This window comes from Notothenia rossii, assembly GCF_949606895.1.
Source record: "Notothenia rossii genome assembly, chromosome: 1".
Lineage (NCBI taxonomy): Eukaryota > Metazoa > Chordata > Actinopteri > Perciformes > Nototheniidae > Notothenia > Notothenia rossii.
Genome location: NC_136912.1, coordinates 86,236,638 through 86,260,867, shown reverse-complemented (window position 1 = coordinate 86,260,867; position 24,230 = coordinate 86,236,638). Strand labels below are relative to the sequence as shown.

Here is a 24,230-nt window from a genome sequence, read left to right as displayed (position 1 = left end):
GCGGCCGAGATGGGTTTTCTCCGCAGGGTGGCTGGTGTCTCCCTTAGGGATAAGGTGAGAAGTTCGGTCATCCGGGAGGGACTCGGAGTTGAACCGCTCCTCCTTCGCGTCGAAAGGAGCCAGTTGAGGTGGTTCGGGCACCTAGTTAGGATGCCACCTGGGCGCCTCCCTAGGGAGGTGTTCCAGGCACGTCCAGCTGGGAAGAGACCAAGGGGTAGACCTAGAACCAGATGGAGGGATTATATCTCTTCTCTGGCCTGGGAGCGCCTTGGGATCCCCCAGTCAGAGCTGGTTGATGTGGCCAGGGAAAAGAAAGTTTGGGGCTCTCTGCTGGAACTGCTACCTCCGCGACCCGACCACGGATAAGCGGGAGAAGATGGATGGATGGATGGATAATAATAATACATTATATTTGTATAGGGCTTCTCAAGGACTCAACATCGGTTTACAATATAAGGGAAGGTTAGGGTGGGGGGTATAGGACTATCAAAGTCGGCATTGATTGATGATTGATTGATGGATTGATGAGTTTTGAAAAGGGACTGGAATACTGCGAGGGTCTGAGAATAGCGGAGATCTTTGGGACAATATGTTCAAAACGTTCTTTTTCAAAATGTAAAAAAAAAATGTCTAAAATTATAAATAGTGAAAAATTAAATATAAAATACTTCTAGTGTGAACCAAAACATAATACTAAATATTATGCAAGTGATTTTTCTTAACCAAAATGACAAAAATGGCATAAAAACACATATTATTCTAATACGGGTCCTTTTAGACCCACTTGTGGAAGAGTGTAGGGTCCATCACTCGGGCATTGAAGGGTTAAGAATCATCTTCTTCACTGCTGAGATCCTCCTCCTCTCACTCCAGATATTTTGTGTTTTAAGCAGTTAGTCATTTGAGTTTAGTCCCCTTAAAAACTCCACGTCTACATTTACTTTAGAGGATTTCCTCCAGAGAACAGGAAGCGCTGCTTTCTGAGCAGGCGTGAAGCTGAAAGCACAGAGCACCTTTTTTAATTTCTCTTTTGTATCCGTGAGGAGGGGAAGGGTATGGTTCTCAGATAGTTGTCTCGTCTGCTGGATGCTTTTTGTTTGCTCCCTGGAGGCGGCTGTCGGTGCACAGATTGCCGTTCCCTCCGCCTCTCTTCGTGGATCTCTTTCTGCCCGTGTGATGTTGAAAGTGTGCAAAGTGAAGAGTTTAGAGAGGGTCCTGAGGGACTGACACTAACACAGCAGCCTCCTGTTGATGCTGCAGATGCCTGAGTGATGTCTCATAGGAAGCCAGAGCAGCAAGATGTTTGCAGCTGCTATTTTTAAATAATATTAGGTTGTTTATTGAGCTTCTTCTTTAACTAGCTGCCCCATTACAAAGGATTGTTGTTACAGTATTAAGAAGTGCAACGTGAAGTAGCAGCAAGAAATAATAACAAGTATTTATTTGAAGGAGAACCTAGCAAAATAGCTTGTATTGCTGCTCATACCAGGTCTATTAATACATCTGGGCATGGGCGTAGGAAGCATCCTGAATGTGGGGGGGATATTTTTAACGGGGGGTTTGGGGATCCCCCACCATGAAAAAAAAAAATAGATTTCTTGTATTCTGGTGCATTTTAACAGGTGGTTTGATACTTTTATGTGGCTATACTAGCATGAGGAAAATGATGGGTACATTTTGTAATTTCAAAACCAATTTACAGCCATTCATAGAGAGGCTGCCATACAAGGAGCCCACTGCTCAGGGAAACTAACATCCACACGGCCATCGGGAGCAGCTCGGGGTATCTTGCTCAATTTACATCAGGATCAAACCCCCAACCCTTCCATTGGTAGAACACCTCTCTACAGAGATTACTTGATAACTTTAACTCTTCAAAGTTTCCACTGAAGTTGAGATAAAGATGTCATGTTTTCGGTCCACCAATGAGACGCTGTTGCTGAGGGTTGATACAGATCTTATAAGTGAGCGGTGTCAGTGTTTGCACAACACTCACGAGGAAACCTCCGAGCAGAATGGATGCAGTCTCAGAGCTCTCCGTGCTGCTGTTTGCTCTCATCAGCAACATTCAAGCTGAAGAACTCATCGTCATCCGAGAGGAAAGAGACTCTCTCACCTTCGAGCTCCCAGAGGAGGCCGGCTCCTGCCTGATCTCCAGATCTGTTCGTGAGGAGAAGCTGGTCCTGTGGAACACCTCTGACCTCTGGCCCCAGAACTCCTCAGTGCCTGAAGACCTGAAACAACGACTCATCAGCATGGCCGATACTTCTTCCTACGAGATCAACGACCTGACCCGTTCAGACTCCGGCCTGTACCAAGAGGAGTGCTGGACTGAGGGCAAAGTGACCCTTGAGAGAAACTTCACACTTACTGTTTGTTCTTACAGAGAAGGGACCTGGCCTGAATTAATGAAAGGTGAAGAAACAAAAGACCTGCCTTGTCCTCGAGCAGCTGACCACCTGGATGTCCAGTGGCTCAAACGGGATTATCGACATGAACAGAAAATATGGACCAGAGTTTTTGGGGATGATACGGCATCAGTAATGGACAATGACAGAGGAAGATACCAAGTGGTGAAGAACACATCAGCTCTAGGTATATCCAACATCTCAACAGCTGACCTCGGAGAATACACCTGTCTGCTGATGAACCAACAGCAGTGTGTTCGCAGTAAGCCTGTAGAGTATCAGCTGGAACCAGAGATTATCTATCTCTCAGAGGAAGACACGGCTGTGTTGCAGTGCCCTGTCTCTGGTTTCCGTGGAGACAAGCTTCCATATTGGGAGACTAGGTTATTCAACAATCTCCAAGAACAACATAACCAGTCTGTGGGTGTAGTGGACCAGAACTACTCTATGGTGTTAACATCGGTAACGTTAAGTAACAAAGGTCTGTACACTTGTAAAACCTTCACTCCTGTGAAATCATATCTGCTGTTTGTGTGCCCCAAATTCCCCCCCCCTGCTGTAGAGTTCTTCTCAGGGGGAGAAGAAGTCACTCTCAGATGCAAAGATGGGGAAAAGGGTCATCTTCATATTTGGTTCTTTAAGTCGAACCGAACCAAAGGAAGAACCATTACTTTAGGTTATAATCAGTTCAGTAGCAATGTGCTCTGGGACACTGATGGGAGATTGGTGATATCTGATGTCTCTCTGGAAGACACAGGAGAGTATTGGTGTGCAGTTCCTGAAAGAAATAATCAGTGTCAGTCTTCCACCAAAACCCTCCTGCACAGAGACCCCTTTGGGGTTCACTCCACCTTCTACGCAATGAGATGCTCAGCGCTCAGTGTTCTGCTGCTGATGCTCTGTGTTGCTGTAGTCACTGTGACCCTGAGGACCAGAACACGGGACACTTCATATGCATCTGTTCATTTCACTTCACTCTGTCCTCGTCCTCTTTAATACAGCGGCTCAGAAACAGGATTTAAACACTGGATGTTAGACATTCATGCAAACACAACATCTGAGTCTGATCACAAGAGATGAAGACAGAGAGAGAGAGGGGTTACAGAGAACAACGGCAACATGTAACATCATCATTATTATTAATATTATTATTGATAAATTCATTAACAATTTAAAAGTATAAAAGGTGAAACAAAATGGGGAATAACAAATATAAATACATAATAATAATAATTGGATAAAAGGCTTTAATTATTATTATTATAATATTATTAAATATAAATATATTATTCTATGTTGTATATATATTTAAAAAAATATAAAATAAGACAGAGAGAGAGAGATTAGAAAAACCAACGGCAAAATGTAACATCATTATTATTATAATTATTATTTTGGTTGATAAATTATTTGACAATTTAAAAAATGGAAAAGGTGAAACTTCAGAAAGTAAATAAAATATATAAACACCCCAAAATATAAATATCCCAAAATACAGAGAAAAAAGGGTTTTAAAAGTTGAAAGTAAATAAAGATATTTTTATTAATATAAACATATATTTAGTTTTGTATGAATATATTATTGTATATTGTAAATATATGTGTGTTTTGCTCTTCTTGTAAAGACTTGTGATGTTAGGATCTCTGCTCCGCTCTGCTCCGTGTTGTTTTTATATATATTGTTAAATGTTCACTTATCAACCTTTTAAACATCGCTTTTACATTCAATGATTTTAATCCCCTTATTTTTAATCCTGTGTTTTTATACTGATGTTTTATTTCAAATCAAATAATTGTGATTTTCTTTTATTTCGATGTGAAAAAATGTAATTTATGTTTGATGCATTTCATAACTGCTGTATCTCTCATGGTGTCAGTGTTATATCATGTGTTCTCATACCTTGTTATATATATCTATCAGTTGTCAAGTGTCTGTATAATAAAGATTACAAATAACCAATCAAACCTGTAAGACCCTTCTTGCTGTTTTGTGATCATTATAATATTATTATTTACAACAGAGCTTTTAAAATGACTTACTCATATTCAAAAGTAACGTCCACAAAGTCGATGAAATTATTAATACTTTCCCTCCTATCAGATGCTTCTCATTGTAACGAGGCCAATCTTCAGGCCATTATGATTATAATATATTATTCTTATTAATTTTCTCTCTCTCTTTTATTTAAGTAATTGTTCTGTAAACTGAGATAAACATAGATATCTTTCTACATGATTAAAGTCAGATGATTGCCCCCATGGAGAGATGTATGTTATATGCGCAGTAACTACTCTGCACACATTGAGTACGTTAGAGGGGAAGGGGCTCAAATGCATGAAAGGGCACATTGGAGATATTTGTTCATTATTTAATTAAAATGTGCCTATTTTTTGTGACAGTTAATATTGAAATGTTTGTATTTAAAACAAACTCATAACTAAGGTTGGTCCAAACACTGCTTCGTGACTTTGTTTGTTGTTTACAACTAAATGCAAAGAAATGAAGTGTATTTTAGTCAATTCTCCTCACATGATTTCTTTATAAGACATTCACCAATTCGGGGGTCCTTCAGGGTCTATCTCCAGCTTTCAGTGAGCAGGCCCCACACACACATCTATCTCCAGCTCACAGTGAGCAGGCCTCACACACACATCTATCTCCAGCTCTCAGTGAGCAGGCCTCACACACACATCTATCTCCAGCTCTCAGGGAGCAGGCCCCACACACACATGTATCTCCAGCTTTCAGTGAGCAGGCCTCACACACACATCTATCTCCAGCTCTCAGGGAGCAGGCCCCACACACAAATCTATCTCCAGCTCTCAGGGAGCTGGCCCCACACACAGATCTATCTCCAGCTCTCAGGGAGCAGGCCCCACACACACATCTATCTCCAGCTCTCAGGGAGCAGGCCCCACACACACATCTATCTCCAGATTTAGCAAAAAATACACCTTTATTGAACATACAGTAACACAAATACAAATCCACATAACAAACAATCAAAAACGAAAAAGGGTCGCCACTTATTATTATTTTAATTTTCTTTGTTTGGGGTACCTGTCTGGCACCCCCTATTTTGATATCTTTTCATTTCATGTTAGTAAATAGGCTACGTTTTTCTGGCTGAAATATCTAATTCATACTCGCACCACCTGCCTTATGAAGGTAATTACCCAAACTATCTTTGTGTAGGATCCTTGAATATGCGGGAACTACAAAGTCTTTGAAAAGTAGGCTACTTACATTTGATGTATAAGAAGGCGTTGGAACCCTGATTTGCATCATACAGAAAGGCAGCTTATGCAGGCGAAATAAAAAAATGTAAACCTTGAGAATTGCACCAAATGAGAAAATAGGAGGTCAACAAATGATTAGAAGGGAACATGATTGTTGTATTAACATTTCACTCAAAACTAAATGTCTTCCTAAGACGCAACCACGCTAGAGAAACTTTCAGGGGATGAACCATGTAAGAAGGCCTCTCTGGGGACCTTAGCTGTCTGTAAACATTTCACAATTCAACCCATTGAATAGTTGTTGAGATATTTCACTCAGGACCATTAATTGGCAGAACAACAGCCAACATTATTATCCCTATGTGCTAGATGGCCTAAAAATGGTCAAAAGCAGCTGAAGAAAATCTCCATTCAAGTGGATTATCAGGGTGTCTTAAAAAGTATTAAAAGTTGATAAATATATTTAGCGAAAATGAAGGCTATTAAAAATTATTAAACGGCATTTTCCAAGGTAGGGTAAATTGCATTTTGTAGCTTGTTTTCAATACGTATATAAATTGTCCAAAGAGGTTGTATTCTACAGTTTGCCTGAATGTAATCATTGCGTAGGTGTGTAGTGTGATTCTTTGTAGTTTATTTAATGGCATCCCGTTGGATTTGACGTCATCTGAACAGGACATCGCGCGCTCACTGCTTGATAGTGCGCGAAGGTCCGTTTACGCCGGTTGTTAAACATCATTATGGGGAAATGCAAGTCTGCGTCCAAATGGTTGGAAGATAAGGAGGAAGGTGATATAGGATATAGTAAATGTGAGGTAAAGTGTGTCGCCAATGTAACCGGTTAAAACTCGAAGTGGCGATGAGGTCTTAAAATGTAGGAAAAGGGTCTTAAAAAAGGTCTTAAAAGGTATTACATCTCACTTCAGGATTCCTGCATATACACCCTGATTATAATATCCATAAATTCCTTCCAGTTATTTGGAATATAGTGGAAGATAGTATAGATGCCATTTAGGAAACATTTTAAGAATTAAAAACCTCAAAGTAACAATTTCTTTGAATGAAACCATTTCAAAATAGCTTTTTCACTTCTTCTGTCTGGTCTAACAGTTGAGGCCACATCATCATGGCACCCTTTATGACGTCAGTAGAAGACAACCTCTCTTTGACACTGGACCCTTCACTTTTCATCTGGTTTGGCTATTAGTGCTGTGACGAAGTGCTGTTTTAAAGAAAAAAAGTATTTAAAAGTGTATTTTTTATGTATGTGATCATCAGATGTACAGCATTTGAAGATCAAGGTGCCTTGAAAAATGGTAACACTGAAGCAAGAAACCATTTTTAAGTTCTATAAATCTGTTATACAATGACAGAGAAATTAGTTCAGCAGCCCCAAACGTTACCTTGAATTATGGCTGCTTCAGCCTGTAGCTGTCAAAGAAAGACTCTTTTCAGGAGGAAGAAGAAAGCTTTCTGATGGAGCGTTGGATTCGCACTTAATTGAAACCTTATGTGCGGCATGTGGAATTCTGGGACTCTGGCACTCTGCCAAGAATCCACAGAATGTGAAGGTTTTTTTTTGCCTCCCCCTCTCTCTCTCTCTTCTCTCTCTCTCTTCTCTCCCTCAATTTTTTTCCTATGTGTGCAGGGGTTTCTTACATCAGCCCGGGTGAAGGCGACTTACGGTCTGAGGGCGAGCAAGAGAGAAGGGCTCTGATTGTAACATCCAGTCGTCCTGACTCTCACTGGAATAATACATCTCCGAACAAATGGTCTGAAAGGATAGGACGTCTTAAAAGTAAGTCCTCTTTACCTTTTATGCTTTTAACCATAGCTCTTTACTGTTTCAAATCATGGTTTGGACTTTAAAACTTAGTCTGACCATGTTTCTCAAAGCCCATGAGAGTACCTTAAAAGCTCCTTGAAGTGTTTCATAGTTGGAGCCTGAGTTGGACGTTTGAACTCCATGTACCTTTTGTGTGAAGTAGCTGCTGGTAGAGCGATGCCAGATTCAAAGTATTCTCTGCTCTGCTGCAGATCCAGCTGTTTCCAACTGAAGCCATTAATATACACTGTTTAACTTGGCTGTGGTTATATGTGATTAAGGCTCATTCCTCCCTTTAAACACCTTTTCACATCAAATAATAATCATGGTTGAAGAAAAGAATATAAATGAAGGAGTCTTCTCTTTCTAAATGTCATCAAAACTCCAGCAGAAGTGATTCACTTCAACCTCTAAAGAATATATTTTTGTTCCTGTGTTGCATTAATTTAGCACCTACCTTAATACGTTTAATAACAGATAATATTTGAGTGTTCGCTGCAACACACAAATGTCTCTCTTTTGTGTAACTCTTCCTTTTGCAAGCAACAGAAGAAGTGGTACAATGATGGGACTCTTATTTTAATGCCTTGCATCAGGCTTCCTCATCTTTGTTTGCTTTATTGTGGCGGGGTAGTCAGTAAGTATATTTTAGAAAAATGTAACAACTGCTTAATTTATGGTTTGTTGTGGTCAGCTGATGAAATGATGAGTCATGTTACAGCTTTGAAAAGATTCCCGTCCCTGCAGTGCATGTCCTGCTTTTGAATGGTGGAGGTGGTGTGTGTGTTCCTCAGTGTTAGGCAGGTGTTAGGTGGTATGTAGGTGGTATTTAGGTGGTATTTAGGCGATAGATGTTCCACACAGAGGCCTCTTTTTCTACCTTTTAGAAGTTATTTGTTAACCCAACTTGACACAAAAGAGTTTTGTGAAGATTCAAGAATATGTATGAGCTCACAGTTCTGAAATGTGAACAGTCAGCGAGAGGAGAAGAGAGGTGACGCTGATCAATGGAGTAATTGTTATAAAGAGGGTAAGGTGACCTTCAGGTCAGGTGTGTCTGTGCATGCGTGTGTTATGCTAAAATACCAAACATTCGTTTTTTTCAGCCTCCCCAATTGAATTATTTACTTCTTTTGCCAATTTTACATTATTGAAGTCCAATAAAAATGGGTTTTAGAAGAAGATAAAGAAGATGGACCTTTATTAATCCCCGAGGGGGAAATTCAGTTTCCACTCCGTCGTTCACACACATGCGTTTTTATACAGGTTAGGTACATACAGTACACACTTTTTACATCATGCACATACATATATGGTCTTCAAATTGAATAGACTGAGCTTTAGCTACTTGGAGATTTGATACTATTTAGTATATATTTTTTGTAATCAAAATTCTTAATTGATTAATATAAAACTTTAAAAGAATAATCCTGAATTCCAGACACGCATGATGTTGAGATCTTCCTTCAAATGCTTAAATGAGAATATGGCCTTTATATTCAATTTTGTGAACATGTCTCTATACAGCTTTCTAAAACATCAATAGCAAACAGTTTTTCATAGAAATGTAGAAAATCCATGTGTGTATTCAGTATCCAGACAAAAATCTACAATACCATTATAGATTTTGATTTTAATGAGAGCCGAGCTTCTTTTTTCTCACTTTGCGACTTTTCTTCCTCTATCAGTTTTCCTCTCTGAAGCCAGGCTTCTTTCTTTGTCCTGGTGGTATCCTAGGGAACAAAGAAATAATAAAAGCACAACAAGACAAAGCAAGCTGAGGAAACAAAGTGAAATTACAAAACTTGACCACAAATGAAGTTTGGGGACGCACTGACCACCACAGATGATTTATGACACTATAAGAGTATTCGGGCGTAGATTTTTTATTTTATGACCTTTTTGTTGTGTGCTCTTTTGGCTGGATGTAAATAGCAAACCATCTTTATCGGGGTAAATAAGCTCATTGTCCAAGCGGAAAGAAGGGCTTATTGCTTATGACAGGAAAATAATGAAATTCCTGTGGTTGATTTCAGAGGGGAGTGGATAATGAACCGACATTCAATGTTTTTTGTTTATCCAGACAGATGGAAAACAGAGAGGGAGACAACACTTAAGGGGGATTTGAGCCCACACAATCACTCCATTATCTGGCTGTAACTTGAAATGTGATGCATAAACACTTAAAGGCTCCACACACTCGGCTTCAGATAACATAGTATAAAAGAACATTACCTTTGTTATCACTGCCTCTTCCTGACATGTCATGTCAATTAGCCACCCTTCCCTCCAATGTTTGTAGGCTGACTGACATCCTCACATCCAGACCCTAATCACACACCACAGCAACGTCTGTAATTTCAACCCCACATTGAAAACACTGCGCTGGAGGCACCCAGTGCTTACTTAGCTCGGTTGTAACTCAAGGCAGACGTTATTTGATTGGTAGAGTTTTCAAATCAATGCCTCTGGCAAGAGAAAACCAGCTGTGCGCTCGCTAGATGAGGTGTATGCTGTAATTTGGTATAAATAGCAGCATTTCAGGGAACATCATCCCTTAAATGCTGTTGACTTTGTTTCCCACACGTGCTTGAACTTCGACCCTGCCCAAAGCAGAAACCCCACTCATCACTACCATTTGAGGGGGATTAGGTTACTCGAAGCCTAAAGCAGACTGCACTCTGTCCCTCTTATTTCTGAGCTTCAATTACTTGTTTATCTCTGAATTGAGGGCTGGGTCCAGATGAGATGTTGGTCTAGCTCCAGTGACAGGAAATATGAAAAAAATGAAGTTTCTACTATAAATTTTTCCATTTTGGGTCAATTAATCAAGGTATTAAGAGGGTGCTGATTTCACACAGACTGTAAAGATGGATGTAGAGTAAATGTAGAGGAGTTAGATATAGATCCACATTCAACATAACTACTGTGAGAAACAACGAAGAAAATACTCAAGTGAACATGCTGATACCAAAATCTTACTAAAGTAAAAGTACTTATCATGCAAAACGGCCCATTTCAGAATAATGTATATTATATTACTGAATTAGACCAATTGTAGATGCAGTAATGTGTAAGCATCACTTCCCTGTTATTACATTTTATACAAAGTATCTAGTAACTAAATGAAATAAAGGTAAGCCAGTAAGAAGTATCCAAGATGTTGTAAAGTAGACGTTTGAAGTTGCCTCAAATGGAAACATTCCAAGTACCTCAAAATTGTACTTTAAATACAGTACTTTAGTGAATGTTTTTCATCACATTGCACCAGTGCACATTAACACACAGTGCCTGCTCTGTGTTTGCACATGTGTCCTCAGTCATTCAGTCATTCCTCGTTCTCCTGTTTACAAGAAGCACTCTCTTTTTGTTTGCCTGTTTGTCTCTCCACCTCGCTGTCTCTCAGTTCCTCATGTCTTCACTGATTAGAGGCTGTCAGGGAAGATCTGTGGTCATATATTCTAACATCAAAAAGACCTCATGACGTGCTGCAGGCTGCCACTGTTTGCAAACTACAGCCGGGCAGCGGATGAGTTGTCACTGCTGACGTATCACTGCACGTGCACGGACATCATCAGTTTCTATAGGATTGAACTATGCTCTGTAGTTGTTAAGTGAATGTGTAGGGAGAGGATTTATGTGTTGTCAGTTGTGTAAAAAGAGTATTAATTGAAGTACTTTACTGAAGTACTTTTTTTTTTAGATACTTTCACTATAGTTTACAGGGAACTATTGTAGTTTGGACTTTTCCACATTTATTTTACATCTATAGTTACAATTAACTTTTAAGACTTTTCCGATTGACATTGAAAACACATGATAAGCTTGGACCATTAAGAAACTAAGTGCATTTTTACATTATTTTTTGCTTGTGACTTGAATGGAAAAAAGCAATGACTGGCTGGGGCCCTTTGTCCCATTTCATACAACAAGGTGTTCCACCAAAGCGGTATTCAACTTGTGTAAAATCAATTAAAACACAAAAGGTCAGAGAAAAGTCTAAAATCTTAACACAAGAGTATTTAGCTGCACATTTTTGTGTCTTTATGCTATCTCTCCAAGAACTTTGAGATTTATATTTTTGATCATTTTGAGGGGCCTTACCCTCACTTTAAAGCACTAGACTAAAGAATAAAAAATACTATCAAATGACTTCCCCTTGAACAGCTCTAACAGTAAGACACATACTTTGCATACTTTAAACCCATTGAACTGACAATACTTTTTAACTGCAGAATATAGCAGAACAGAACGGTATAGAATATGTCCCAAAAGAGGCACTATTAGGCTTTTTGGGGGGTTCCCTTTCCTGTAGTTTGTTATATAGGTTGTTGTGAATGTAAATGGTTATAAGGCTAAAATCCCATAGTTCCCTCCAGGGGGAGATTATCTCCCACACTCTTTAACAAAGGTAAGTAAGTAAGTAAAACTTCATTTATATAGCACCCTTCTCAACAAGGATGTACAAAGTGCTTTACAGTACAGTACACAGGACACAATTCAAAGTACAACTATAAAATGTAGAATAAAAGGCATAAAACAGCAGCAGGTAATACATACCATAAAACATACCATAAAACATACCATAAAACACCAATACAAAAAAAGACAGCCACTAACTCACCTCCTCCGACGACCCAAAGGCCTGTCGGAACAGGTGGCTCTTCTTGAATTGGGTTCCGAGATGGACAGGGAGCAGGGAGCCAGGTAAAGCTCCTTCACGTAGATTATAAGGTGGTAAATGCATACTGCTGGTATTTATTAAGTCATTATGCTTAGTTTAGGAATACAGGTGAACTTTCTCTGTTGAAATTAAAGAAGGCTCTTCTCGTCGTAGCTGAATGCACACATGCTCTAGATTACAGCAGCGTGCAGGGGATGAACTGCTGCTTTAACGGAGGGAAATGGAAAAAGGAACAAATATTGGCGTAGACGAGTGTTTTTTCCAATCTGACAGTTTAGCTGTAAAGTTCCGGGACTGGATATTCAATCAAAATGGAGGTGAAGATTTGAATGCGTCTCTCCTTACATAACAAAACAGAACCCTTGTCATTGCACAATATATTCACAAAAAACAGTTTGAGTCTCAAATATTTGTCAGATTTTTCAGGTAGATTAAATACAGCCTCTCTTGCACTTTCTCACTTTCTGTCTCCCTCCCTCAAGCATCAGCTGGTTGGCTTTTAAGAGCACCTCCACACCTTCAATTATAGGTCCCTGAAGGCACCATCAGTGAGGAGCTTCAGCAGGTGTGCTCTGACCTGCTGCAGAACCTCAACGAGAGCTGTTAGTGTCAAAGACAAACCTCAAACCTTCACCTCTGCTTCATCACAAGAGTCTCAAGATGGATTTGAAGGAGTGCAGCCCCAGAAGTAGCTTCATGTTACTGTAAAACTATTGCTTACGCAGCAGAGTCTTGTTTTAAATCCACTCTCATGGAGAAACACTCTGCCCTGTATATCATTACAGTGCCTACGTGGTGCAAGATATTCAAAAATTAAGCATGTGGACTGGAACACTTCTCCACAGGTGTCACATCTTCTCCAGACAATAGAGGGTTGTTTTCTCGTGTGTGTGTGTGTGTGTGTGTGTGTGTGTGTGTGTGTGTGTGTGTGTGTGTGTGTGTGTGTGTGTGTGTGTGTGTGTGTGTGTGTGTGTGTGTGTGTGTGTGTGTGTGTGTGTGTAGATTGTACTGCTGTGTCTTTACATGGTTCCACCTGGGTCTGATTGGGAAATGTGATTTGGATTTGACTCAGTCCCATAAAAATAAAATATCTGTGATGTTATGTTACAGCCTTCAGGGAGAATCAAGGGGATTTAATAGAAAACACATGTGGATGGTTACGGTGCCCACACTGTATGGCAGTCGGGCCCAGCACCAATAGTGTACATAAACACACACACACACACACACACACACACACACACACACACACACACACACACACACACACACACCCGTATATACAGCATATACTGTATATGCAGTTTACTGTATAGCCATGAGGCCGGGGCATGAAGTCTGGAGGAAGTACATTTGAGTAGGAATAGTTGTTGATATTATTTTAACTTTGTGCAAAAAAAAACTGCCTTTTCATTTACCAAGCAGAATATTTGCCATAATTTATTGAAAATGTAACAGGGAAAATAACATTTTTCTAGTCATATTTGGGCCTCTAACTTCCCCATGTGCTACTGAACCGGGATGTTGTGGTAAATCTGTATGGGTCTTTACCACCTGACGCCTTAAAGCCCCACGCAATAGATTTAAGGCTCCAGCTTTATATATATTTCCACATTATATGTATCATTTTGTCATATGGATTGCATTTAGCTCAAAGCTCAGCTGTGCTTAAATAACAGCCTCACTGAGCTTTTATCATAGATTCTGGTCGAGGTAAAAACCTACATTTTCTTGAAAGCTGTTTGTCACAGCTGCAATAATGGAAAGGAGAATGTCTTGACAATAAATGCAGCTGTGACAAAACAGACTGATTGTTATTGCATATAAAGTACATGAGTTGAGGGTAGATTAAAAAGCAAGAATCCAAGATTTTGCTAAAGGCTTCTAATTTGATCACAAGATGTTGAACTTGCATATCATCTTGTCACATTGTTATTTGAACTGTGTGAAATAATTGTAATTACATTTGAAGTAATAGAGTTTAACAGAAATGATGACCTGTGTTTGAGCTTTGTGATTATGAATTTTAAAAAAAATGTTTTGCTACTTTTAACCTTTTGCTCCACTACATGTATCTTACAGATTTCATTACTAGTTACATTGCTGATTTAGATTATCAATACAAAATATAAATATATTATCATAAATTATTTTAGGTTAAGCTACCCAGTTGTAATCCAAATAAACCCCACTTTTACCAAGTGCATTATTGAAGAGTTGAACGCATTATTGCATCAATAGTTGTAATTGTGATGTAACAATAATAAAAAAATATACGGTGCTTCAATCTGCAAAACGCTTTTACTTTTGGAATTTAAAGTTTATTTGGTTGCTAGTACTTCTTTGTTTTACTTAAGTAAAACTTATTTTTACTTGTAACTGAGTATTTGTACACTGTAGTATTTCTACTTATAATTAAGTATTTCATTAAGTACTTATTCCATCTCTGGTTATTAGTAACTTTGGACCTTTGGGCCTTCCTCCTTTCAGACAGTCTTTGGAGCGTTCAGTTTTTCTTGACCTGCCGAGGCTCACGGTGAAGCCGAGTGTTGACTCTGGTGTGTGTGTGTGTGTGTGTGTGTGTGTGTGTGTGTGTGTGTGTGTGTGTGTGTGTGTGTGTGTGTGTGTGTGTGTGTGTGTGTGTGTGTGTGTGTGTGTGTGTGTGTGTGTGTGTGTGTGTGTGTGTGTGTGTGTGTGTGTGTGTGTGTGTGTGTGTGTGTGTGTGTGTGTGTGTGTGTGTGTGTGTGTGTGTGTGTGTGTGTGTGTGTGTGTGTGTGTGTGTGTGTGTGACGGACCGGGAACAGAGCCAGTTAAACCTGCGTGTTGACATTACCGTCTTTCCCAGGGTTCAGGACCTGGCGGTGCAGCAGCGGTTCTATGTGCTGGACTCGAGCCTCCAAAGAAAGTCCAATTTATTTATACAAACAAGAAAGCCTGGGAAAACAAAATAAAACAGCTGGAGGAGATGGCAGCGAGCTTTACTTAATGCATGGGAGTGTTTCTGCAGTTGTTAGACGAGGAAGAGGTGGATTTGTGTGTCTGAAGACATCAAAACTTTGCCAAAATACTTATTTATGGCCTTTCCTCTGAGGGTGGAATAAGTGCTCAGATCTTTTACTTTAGTAAAATTAGAAGTACTATTATTTAGAAATACTCCATTAATTGAAAATGTTGAACAAGTACAGAAGTTGTATAAGCAATAACGGTATTTCAAGTATGAAAAGTAAAAAGTACATGCAAAACAGCACTTTTTTTGTTATCATCAACTACGTGTCATATCATTTTGATGTTGAACGTTGTCAAAGTTGTGCCAATTTTTTATCGATGACAGAACTGCATTTCTGTATATCATAAAAGCATATCATGTGTTTTCAGTTATGTTTTATTAATGCAGTAAAGTAAATTACAATATACTAGGTGGGGTAAAGGTATAGCATAAAATGAAGATACTCAAGTAAAGTACAAATATTCCGAAACAGTACTTGAGCAAATACTAATATGGGGTCTAATGGGTGAATCTAAAATATATTGTAATTTGTCCCGACACTACCTGTATCTCTGTGTGTGTGAGCTCTGGGGGTTTCTGAGGGGAGTGTCTGACCTTCACCACTTCCTGAACCAGCAGAGAGGGAGCTGATATGTATGGGGTGCAGACTATTTTTCCTCCAGAAGTAGACGTTCAAGTCAATCGTCTATTCAGGAACATACTCAAAGTTGACATAATCAACTGTGCTTGCTGCTCTTAACATTTGGTGGTTAATAATAACCTATATTCACACAAAAGTCCAGTCAAAGAGTGTTTTTAATGTCTGTCGAGTCAGTATTGTTCTGATTATAAGCACTTTAACATATCTATGCTAAATCTAAACTCATACAGTATATCAGTCCCAAAGTGAGTAACTGACATGTTAGATATTGTGTTTAATGGGAAATGTCATGCCATAACTCGCACTGGTACAGTATATACAGTCGTTTGCCACCACATTTGGTATCATTCACCACATATGGTTTTGTTTTCACACGTGACCCTCTGGGAGAAAGTAACAGTGCTGTAAACGGCTGTCATGCTATATAATAAAGTAATGGAAAGATTTGAAGATATAGAAAAGTACCGGTAGGTCTAACTTTAATATTTATACTAGTTTACTCAAATAGATTGCACAATGTAATGTAAACATGCAGTTTGCATTATTTGAAGCCTACGTCCCCAGGTAAACTGAAGTTATATGAAAGAAATACACAAATCGTTTTTTTTCTTGTTCTTCTCTGCATCTTCTCACTTTGTTTCTAAAGGTTTGGATCTTCTCTCATGTGTCTAACACTGTGATTTAAGATTCAAAAGGAAAATGTCCCTAGTATCTTTGAAATTTGTCAAACATGCTTCTCACACACTTTCAGCCCAAGTTTATTTTTGGTTCCTTTTCTGAAAGCTTTTCTAGATGTCAGTGGAGCTGACTGTGGTTTATTTTGATAAATGTGACCCGGCAGTGAGCTGTGTTTTGGTGTAGGCTTTCATGAAGGTTAGCTGTCTGAAAGATCTGCAATGAGAGTCGCTTTTGACTTTGTTCACGTCAGGATGCATTTAGAAATAGACGGCTCTGTCTGAGGCTATATGTTCTCCGAAAAGGTCACTCTGTCACATTTACATATAGAGGTCATGTGATTTGTTGACCAAAATGTGACAATGTTTAGATACTAATGCAATACAATGCTAATACAAAAGGAGGCAAAGAGAGTAGAGAGCCTCTTAGATACTTTGGGCTTAAAGCCTGCAATGCATGCTAACATTGAGGATGATAACATACTGATGTTTAGCAGGTATAATGTTTACTTACCATCTAGCTTAGCATGTTAGCATGCTAACTTTAGCTATGAAGCACAAAGGAACTAAGTGGTAGGCAGACACATCTCTCCTTCTCAGCCTTTCCCTCACATCTCTTCTCTGTTTGTGTCAGAGTGTCTGAAGTGAATGGTTTGTTAGCAGCCTTTTGCAAAGTCCTCCATAAGTAGGTGAACCTAGTTTATCTGGTCTCAATGGCGAAATCCAACCCAAAACTGTTCATGTCTGCTGGTCGTTGCTGAATGATCAGCAGTAAAACACCAGGCATAATGAATATGGAATGATTTATTTTTCTAGAAAAGGAACTAGCCTTAATTCAGCCTCATTCAGTGTGTACCTCTGGGTGCTGAAAGACAACCGTATCTCTCTCTGCTCTGACATACAGGTGGGGAAGGTTTCTGCATCTCCTGCCTTTTCCTACTTTTTCTCTCAGGAGCTCTGAGAATAATTTCCCCTCTGAAGGGTTTGTGCAGCTGGTCGTCCGTCTCAAATCCCCCCATCTCTCTCTTTTTTACTGTTACTTCCCATGTTTTCAGTTCAGTAGAATCTTTGTTACTGCAAGGTGTATCCGTTTAAATACATTTTAAAGAGCAATGTCCTATTTTCACACGTTAAGTTGCACTATACGTGTCAGTAAAAGGTCACATTTGGAGGGTTTCTGTGGGAAAAAACTACATTTGGAGGAAAGGAAAAGCATATAAAATACATTGCTTTGGACATTTTCGAGATTAATTAATAGAGTTGAATTTCCATCCTTCAGATGATTTGAAAATGCTTTTATAAGCAGTTTTTCCTAAAAAGTACTAAATATCTCTGAATGCGAAAAGGGATCATTCCTGGAATAGACACTTTCGGAAAACCGAGATACGACATGAATATGTTTTTCCTCTGAGAGAAGTTTCCAGAGCCGTGAGCCTGTGTCTGTTACTTTAGTGCTGCTAAAACTGATTTGACTATAGCAGAGGCTAGTGTGGCGGAATAACAGCTGAACGCAGCTGGATCCAAAGGAGGTGCGATACAACTGATGGACAGGAAATACATTTTCCATATTTTAATAATCACTAAACCATGACCATTTAGACAGTTTCTGGTGTTAAACTTACTGTACACTCAACTAAACAAATTCTCAAAGTACAACAGTATAAACAATGACTTTAATCTCATATATGCAGCTTTAACTTTGAGGATACAAACATACATGTATGTCTTTTATGCAACGCAACTTACATACACTATTTTAATCATCTCGAAATGCAGCTGAAGCTTTTAGCAGTTTTATTATTACTTTTAGATACATTGCTTTGATTTTGTCATGGTCTAGAGACAGTGTGGGAGAATTTCAACCTGTTGCTGAAAAATCAAGATAATTCATCCTCTGGGAACAATGGATGTTGATGCTATATTTCATGATAATAGTTTTGGATATCATTTATTTTGGGAGACTGAGCCACATCGAGCGTGCTTTAGCAAATGGTGATCACTGTTGTGAAATGTTCAGTGGTTTGCAGTAAATGGGCTAAAACATGCAAACATGCCATTATGGTCCTTTGAGAGTCTCCAAACGTTGAACCAGAGGTCAGTCCTCTTTCACGAAACAGCACAAGCAGCCTTTACATACATTTTTCTTCAGCACATGGTAAACACATGTTTTACTTCTTAATGCACACAAGCCATCAGGTGTTTGTGTTTCATTAGCCATGAAAAGCCGAGAGGAGTTAAGCTTAGTAAAGGCGTCTCAGTGGGAAGTGGCTGTAATCTGAAGCAGCAGGAAATGGAAGTAAAAAAAGCAATGAGATTATGTGTTGAAGGCACAATGAAAGAGGCAAGTCAGACCTTAATTTGTGTCCCAAAATTCAGTGGGTGGACCATCAAGTCTGGTCGCACGACATTAGTTTAGGGTTGTTTTTACAGGATTACTTTTAAGGCAAAGCATTTGGCTCTTAAATCAGATGACTTTGGAGAATGCATTTTTGTCCACAGGCCCTATACTTGGAAAAAACATAAACCATAAAAATATATCATATTTCCAAATGCACATGCCCAATCACTGCAGGCAGACGATGTGGAAAGCTGAGGAAATTGTTTGGAAATATCAGGTATCTTTATAAAATCCAGCCAGCTGGTCATAAATTGAGAACATTTTTGGCATGAGCTCAAAAACAACAAGTCTGGATTTGTTTCCAAGGGGCAGAATTCAGCATGTGTAAACCTGCACTTCATATATGTCATATCTTCACAGAAGTTAACAGAAGAGTTAGCAAACAAATAGATAGATAACCCATGTTGAACACAAGCAATAAGAGAAAAACATTTAGAGGAATAATTATTTATTATTATTCTGCTCAGTCACTGACAGCGGATTGGACAGTATTTGAATGAAGGCCTGTAGTGTTACTCCCGGCTGCTGATCCTTGTGTTATTTCAACAGGGAAACGTCGGGAAAATTTTGTTTTTGGGTGGTGACGAAGACCAGGATACGTCTGATACAAACAGTCATTGATGTCTCTGTGTGAACATTCCCACAGTACCCTGGTAGTTTTGTTTTTTGTCATGTTTAATTGGCTTTAGATAACCCTGCTTTGTAGTATTTACATTGGAGTTGTAGCACAGGATACAAAACCATTAGATCGTGGACAAAAAAAAACTAAAAGCAATTGGAAAACCTCTAAATATCTTTATACTAACACAAAAGTGTCTCAGTTGCTGAACAGATGTGTTACATAAGACAACATTAACCTGGTGTAAACAATAAAATGTATATAACAGAGACTTTGAGCAGCAGTAAATGGGCCCCTGCTGGTTTCTGCAAGTAGTAAACTCTGTCACAGTCCATGGGAGCCTGCCTGCAGGCAGCAGTCTCAGGACACCTGCACTCTGAGGACACCTCCACTCTCAGGACAGGAAGTGCACGCTAAGAATTCCACAATAAATCGCCACTATCAGGAAAATGCACGCAAATACAAAATAAAATCGTATCGTGACACTTATTATATATATATGTGTATATATATATATATATATATATATATATAGCCTATATATATATATATATATATAGCCTATATATATATATATATATATATATATATATATATACGGACACCGTTACTATCAGTACAGCCGCAGCGCCACTTTCCGAACAGGAAATGCACACAAATACAAAATAAAATCGTACTGACACTTATTATATACGGTACATATGTATATAGATATATATAAAAATAGGGACACCTTGTGTTGTTTACGCTCAGTACAGCACCACTTTCCGAACAGGAAATGCACGCTAATACAACATAACATCGCACTGACACTTATTATCTCTATATATAGAGATATATATTTATTTATATATATAAATACGACATCTTGTATTTTAGTTACACCCGCTAGACAACAGTGGAGGGTTCGAGAAACAACCGTGTTTGCCGGGTGTTCCAGCTGGGAACCTCCACCCTTTGCCATTCGATCAGTGAGAGGAGAGGAGAAAAATTTACATCAAACAAGTCTTTCGGGGGGCGGGAAAAAACGTGTTCGTCAGAATCGTCACTTCCTGTACTGAACGTGCAGGTGTCCTGAGAGTGCAGCCTACACCGGAACTGTCCTGAGAGTGTATGCCAGCAGGCAGACCCCTCTCTCACAGTCGGATAGCAACACTGAGGTGTTTAAAGAAGACATATTAGGCTCTTTTTCAGGTTCATATTCGTACTCTGTGTCTCTACTGTGACATGTCTCCATGCTTTAATGTTCAAAAATCTCTTTATTTGGTCTCACACTGCCTTTGCTGCAGCAAAGGCAGTGTGTTCATCCTCTGTCTGAAACCAGAGCCCAGTCTGCTCTGATTGGTTAGCTGGCAGGCTCTGTTTTGATTGGTCAACCGCTTACAGATGACCCTCTCATTAGCCTTCCATCCATCCATCCATGACCCATCCTTCATGACCATAGGGGAGGGTAGGAACGAAAATGGCGCGGTAGACAGAGAGCTTTGCCTTCTGGCTCAGCTCCCTTTTCGTCACAACGGTGCGGTAAAGCGACTGCAGTACCGCTCCCGCTGCTCCGATTCTCCGACCCATCTCACGCTCCATTGTTCCCTCACTCGAGAACAAGACCCCGAGATACTTGAACTCCTTCACTTGGGGTAAAGAATCATTCCCTACTTGGAGTGGACAGTCCATCGGTTTCCTGCTGAGAACCATGGCCTCATCCTCATCCCAGCCGCTTCACACTCGGGTGCAAACCGATCCAGTGAGTGCTGAATGTCGCAGACCGATGAAGCCATCAGAACCACATCATCTGCAAAAAGCAGTGGTGCAATCCTTAGTCCACCGAACTGCAGACCCCCTCCCCCCGACTACGCCTCGAAATCCGATCCATGTATATTACAAACAGGATTGGTGACAAAGCGCAGCCCTGGCGGAGGCCAACCCTCACCTGAAATGGGTCCGACTTACTGCCGAGGACCCGGACACAGCTCTCGCTTTGGGAGTACAGAGATTGGATGGCCCTGAGTAGAGACCCCCTCACCCCATACTCCCGCAGCACCTCCCACAGTGACTCCCTGGGAACCCGGTCATACGCCTTCTCCAAGTCTACAAAACACATGTAGACTGGATAAGCGTACTCCCAGGCCCCCTCCAGGATCCTTGCGAGAGTAAAAAGCTGATCCGTCGTTCCACGACCAGGACGGAATCCGCATTATTCCTCCTCAATCTGAGGTTCGACAATCGGCCTGACCCTCCTTTCGAGTACCTTAGAGTAAACTTTCCCGGGGAGGCTGAGTAGTGTGATGCCTCTGTAATTGGCACACACCCTCTGATCCCCCTTTTTGAAAAGGGCAACCACCACCCCAGTCTGCCACTCCTTCGGTACTGTTTCTGACTGCAATAGAGGCTTTGAACACCGACCACTCTGGTTCAATGTCCCCAACCTCCACAGGAATGCCCGAAAAGCTCCGCCGGAGGTGTGAGTTGAAGGCCTCCTGAACTTGGGCCTCCTCCAGACGTTCCCAGCTCACCCGAACTACACGTTTGGGCTTACCAGGTCTATCCAGAGGCTTCCCCCGCCACTCGACCCAACTCACCACCGGTGATCAGTTGACAACTCCGCCCCTCTCTTTACCCGAGTGTCCAAAACATACGGCCTCAGGTCCGATGATACGATAACGAAATCAATCATGGACCTTCTGCCTAGGGTGCTCTGGTACCACGTACACTTATGAGCATCCTTATGTTCGGACATGGTGTTTGTTATGGCCAATCTATGACTAGCACAGAATTCCAGTAACAAACCACCACTCCGGTTCAGATCTGGGGGGCCGTTCCTCCCAATCACGCCCCTCCAAGTGTCTCCATCATTGCCCACATGTGCGTTGAAGTCTCCCAGCAAGATTAAAGAGTCCCCTTCAGAAGCCCCATACAGGACTCTTTCCAGGGTCTCCCAGAAGGCTGAATACTCTGAACTGATGTATGAAGCACATACAACAGTCAGAGTTTTCCCCCCCATAACCCGCAGGCGTAGGGAGGCGACCCTCTCGTCCACTGGGGTAGACTCCAACAAAGAAGCACCCAACCGGGGGTTTGTGAGTATCCCCACACCCGCCCGGCGCCTCACACCTTGGAGCGTTAGCCAATAGAAGCACAAGTTTTACATAGTGATGTCATTATGTACTGTTATTAAACAAAGGAGTCCAATGGAAGCGTTTCAGGCAGGGGGGGAGTGTGTGGGAGAGAAACTCCCTCTGGAGGGAACTTTGGGATTTTAGCCTTTGCCGACCATTTATATGTACAAAAACCTATATAACACACTACAGGTAAGGAAAACCCCAAAAAGTATAACAGGGCTTCTTATGAAGCAAACTAAGTGGAAGCTGTTTTGATAATGTTGGTGACTGTACACACGAGATGTTCCTTAGGGTGTATGCAGGTCATTCTTATTCGTTTTTTTCTTAACTCTACTCTTGTGAAAGTAAATGTTTTGCTGAGTTGTTGGACTAAGTGGTCAGTTTGGTTGTTGGAGGCGGCTGGTTGGCGCTGCGTCCCTTCGGCTGAAGTCATGTCTGTGACTCAGTGTCTCTACTTCTCTTTCTCTCCTTCATTCATAATTGATTTATTCATAATTTCTTCCTTTAATTACTTTGTCATGTGTCAAATAATGAGGCTTCATTTGAATTACATATGAACTATTCTTTCTTGTATGGTTATTATTAAAATATCTCCACTGTTAGAATTTAATAGGCCGTCTCTCATAGAGTGATAAAGCACTAAATAAATGGAAAATTCAGATTGGTGGCAATTACTGTGCCTTTTATTGTGTGGAATAAAAAAGCGTGCTTCCAATTAAACTCCTACTTTCCTCTTGTATATGCAAACAAATGTGTGGTTCCCATGAACACAGAGGAGTGAGGAGAAAATAAAGTGTTCCTCTTGCCAACAAACTGAGATATCTCTCACTGTTTTAGCCTTTCAGTCAACTTTATTATAAACCATTCTTCACACATGTCTGTAACCTGTTGTTTCCATCTTTTCTTTCAGATTGTAGGCCTGTCTCTGTGCATGTGTTTGGGATGAAGCACCTGTGGGACGTCCACTTCCTCCTCCTCATCCTCCTCTACCTGTTAGCAGCCGTCACATCACAGGTCAACCCAGGTCTGTGCTGAAACTGCTTCTTATATTTCTCGGCGCTACGATTTAGGTGTTTGTCTTCAAGTCTCCAGCTGCAATGAGCTCATATTTAAGAGTTTGTGAGTACTGTAAAATTGGTTTTGTGTCCAGACTGTGACTGATTCAGTTTTTGGATAAGTGCTGCTTTGTGGGAGCCATGTGGTCCCCTAGCCTCTTTGATCCCAGCATGCACGCCTTTCTCCAGCTCTCCCTCCACTGCAAGGGTGGTTTGTGTGATGTCAATTTCATTTTCAACAAGGAAATGGAGTAGCAACATTTGGTGGGCAGAGACAGAGTTGAAATTGTAGAAATGACAGCAGATATTTGCCAGTATAAACCCTGTTTATGACTTCAGTCTCAAAGCTTCTGTCATCACGCTGAGCTTTCTTCATTGCTGAAAGGATAATAAATGTGATGGGCTCAATGGTAATAATTAATGATGGTTTTGTCAGAAAGGTTCAACACAGAGGTCACACTGACCAAACTCTGCCAAGCAGTGTTTAAAAAAATAAGCGGAAAAAAATTCCCATCACTTCCACATCCTCCCGCCTCAATCCACCCCCGCTTGTACATACAA

At 40.4% G+C, this 24,230-nt stretch overlaps 1 protein-coding gene across 2 annotated transcripts in view; it reads left to right on the top strand.

Moving 5' to 3' along the window:
• The window catches only part of ddr2a (discoidin domain receptor tyrosine kinase 2a), a 46,561-nt gene that overhangs the window by 4,131 nt on the left and 18,200 nt on the right, over positions 1 to 24,230 (top strand). For both annotated transcript variants that reach the window (XM_079648510.1, XM_079648509.1), the window contains exons 2-3: positions 7,297 to 7,446; positions 23,525 to 23,638. In XM_079648510.1, the coding sequence (XP_079504636.1) occupies positions 7,297 to 7,446; positions 23,525 to 23,638 (264 nt within the window). The remainder of the gene's footprint in view (positions 1 to 7,296; positions 7,447 to 23,524; positions 23,639 to 24,230) is intronic.